This window comes from Cokeromyces recurvatus, assembly GCF_025118155.1.
Source record: "Cokeromyces recurvatus strain NRRL 2243 chromosome Unknown BX663scaffold_82, whole genome shotgun sequence".
Classification (NCBI taxonomy): Eukaryota; Fungi; Mucoromycota; class Mucoromycetes; order Mucorales; family Mucoraceae; genus Cokeromyces; species Cokeromyces recurvatus.
Genome location: NW_026251468.1, coordinates 1 through 1,250, shown reverse-complemented (window position 1 = coordinate 1,250; position 1,250 = coordinate 1). Strand labels below are relative to the sequence as shown.

At 32.3% G+C, this 1,250-nt stretch overlaps 2 protein-coding genes across 2 annotated transcripts; one reads left to right on the top strand and one right to left on the bottom strand.

Moving 5' to 3' along the window:
* Nucleotides 1-5: 5 nt before the first annotated feature.
* On the top strand, nt 6-398 carry BX663DRAFT_445114 (uncharacterized protein; the record flags this gene model as incomplete). The annotated part of the gene is made up of 1 exon (XM_051523665.1): nt 6-398. A coding segment is annotated over one exon (393 nt), but the record flags the coding sequence as incomplete, so codon positions are not given.
* Nucleotides 399-609: 211 nt separating this feature from the next.
* On the bottom strand, nt 610-1,158 carry BX663DRAFT_556747 (uncharacterized protein; the record flags this gene model as incomplete). The annotated part of the gene is made up of 3 exons (XM_051531740.1): nt 610-774; nt 849-1,031; nt 1,090-1,158. The coding sequence occupies 3 exons, from the start codon at nt 1,156-1,158 to the stop codon at nt 610-612; spliced, it is 417 nt and encodes a 138-aa protein (XP_051377421.1).
* Nucleotides 1,159-1,250: the final 92 nt, after the last annotated feature.

Below are 1,250 nucleotides of genomic sequence, written 5' to 3'. Positions count from 1 at the left end.
ATCGCATTGATATACTTGGACAATTGTTTAGATCTGTAGAAAGCAGAACAAAACGTGGTGCTTTTATTCAGGCTATGGTTCCTGCAAAAGAGGGTATTTTTAGAGTAGGTCGAATCCTATACTTCTTTTCTCATGACTTGATTATTCCTGGTGATAACTTGTTCGGCACTCCTCAAAATAAACAGCATTTATTTGCATTTGTTCAATGGTATCAAAAGTCTGACAAAGAATTCGATTCTTTCAATATACATAATATCCAGGTTTGGAAAGAAGCTTTTGAACCATCAAGTGCTTTATCAATACTACCAGTACAGCAAATTCATACTTGTGTGGCTGTTATGAAATATATTGATAACACTATTCTTGCAATGCCTTTACCCAGAAGAACAATTGGTTGATTCTGAAGAATTTTCTTTATATTGCACTCGAATATACTTATGTTATCATCTTATCAGTATATGACTGAAACGCAATCATAACTTTGATTTTATATTTAAATAATTTATATTATATTAATAGTTAACATTTTTTTTATTTTTTTTTAAGTATAGATAAAAAAAGAAGAAGAAAAAAAGCAAAAGAAAGAAACAGAGACAAGGTAAAAAAAAATTAATTGAATGCCCAGCCAGGGAAATCATCTTTATTAAGATGGCTGGGAAAGGGTATATTTTTCAAGACATATTGCCTGACAGAACGATTGCTTCTTCTTTTCTTCAAAGCAGGTTCGAGTGGATTTCTCCACTCGAAGTCAAGTTTGTCCATCAGTTCATTGAACTTTACCAGATAAAAAAAAGTAAGTACTATATAATAATACACATGTATTAATCTTAACAATAAATTAATATTACCTCTCTACTTCTGAACGATGGACGAAGGACCTTAATGATTTCATTATCATTAAGGTCCTTTTCTTCTGTTTCCTCTTCTTCTGACATCCAGCCAGCAACCATCAAGTCATTGAGGCCAGGGTATATGCTGTCGTTATAATCACCTGGGTTGTCCTCAATGACTGATTTTCTATTGGCAAGTTTCTAGTATATGGTAATAAAAAAGTTAGAATTAATAAACAAAAAAAAGTACTATACTTACAGCCATTTTTCTATTATATGCCGCGCGTTTTGCATTTCTTTCGGCTTTCTTGGTTGCTGGCATCTTCATTTCTTTTTTTTTGTTATAAAACATGTCAGCCAATATCCTGTCTAAAGTTCTTTTAGATACAGGATATTGGCTGGCATGCATGTGAGCAAACA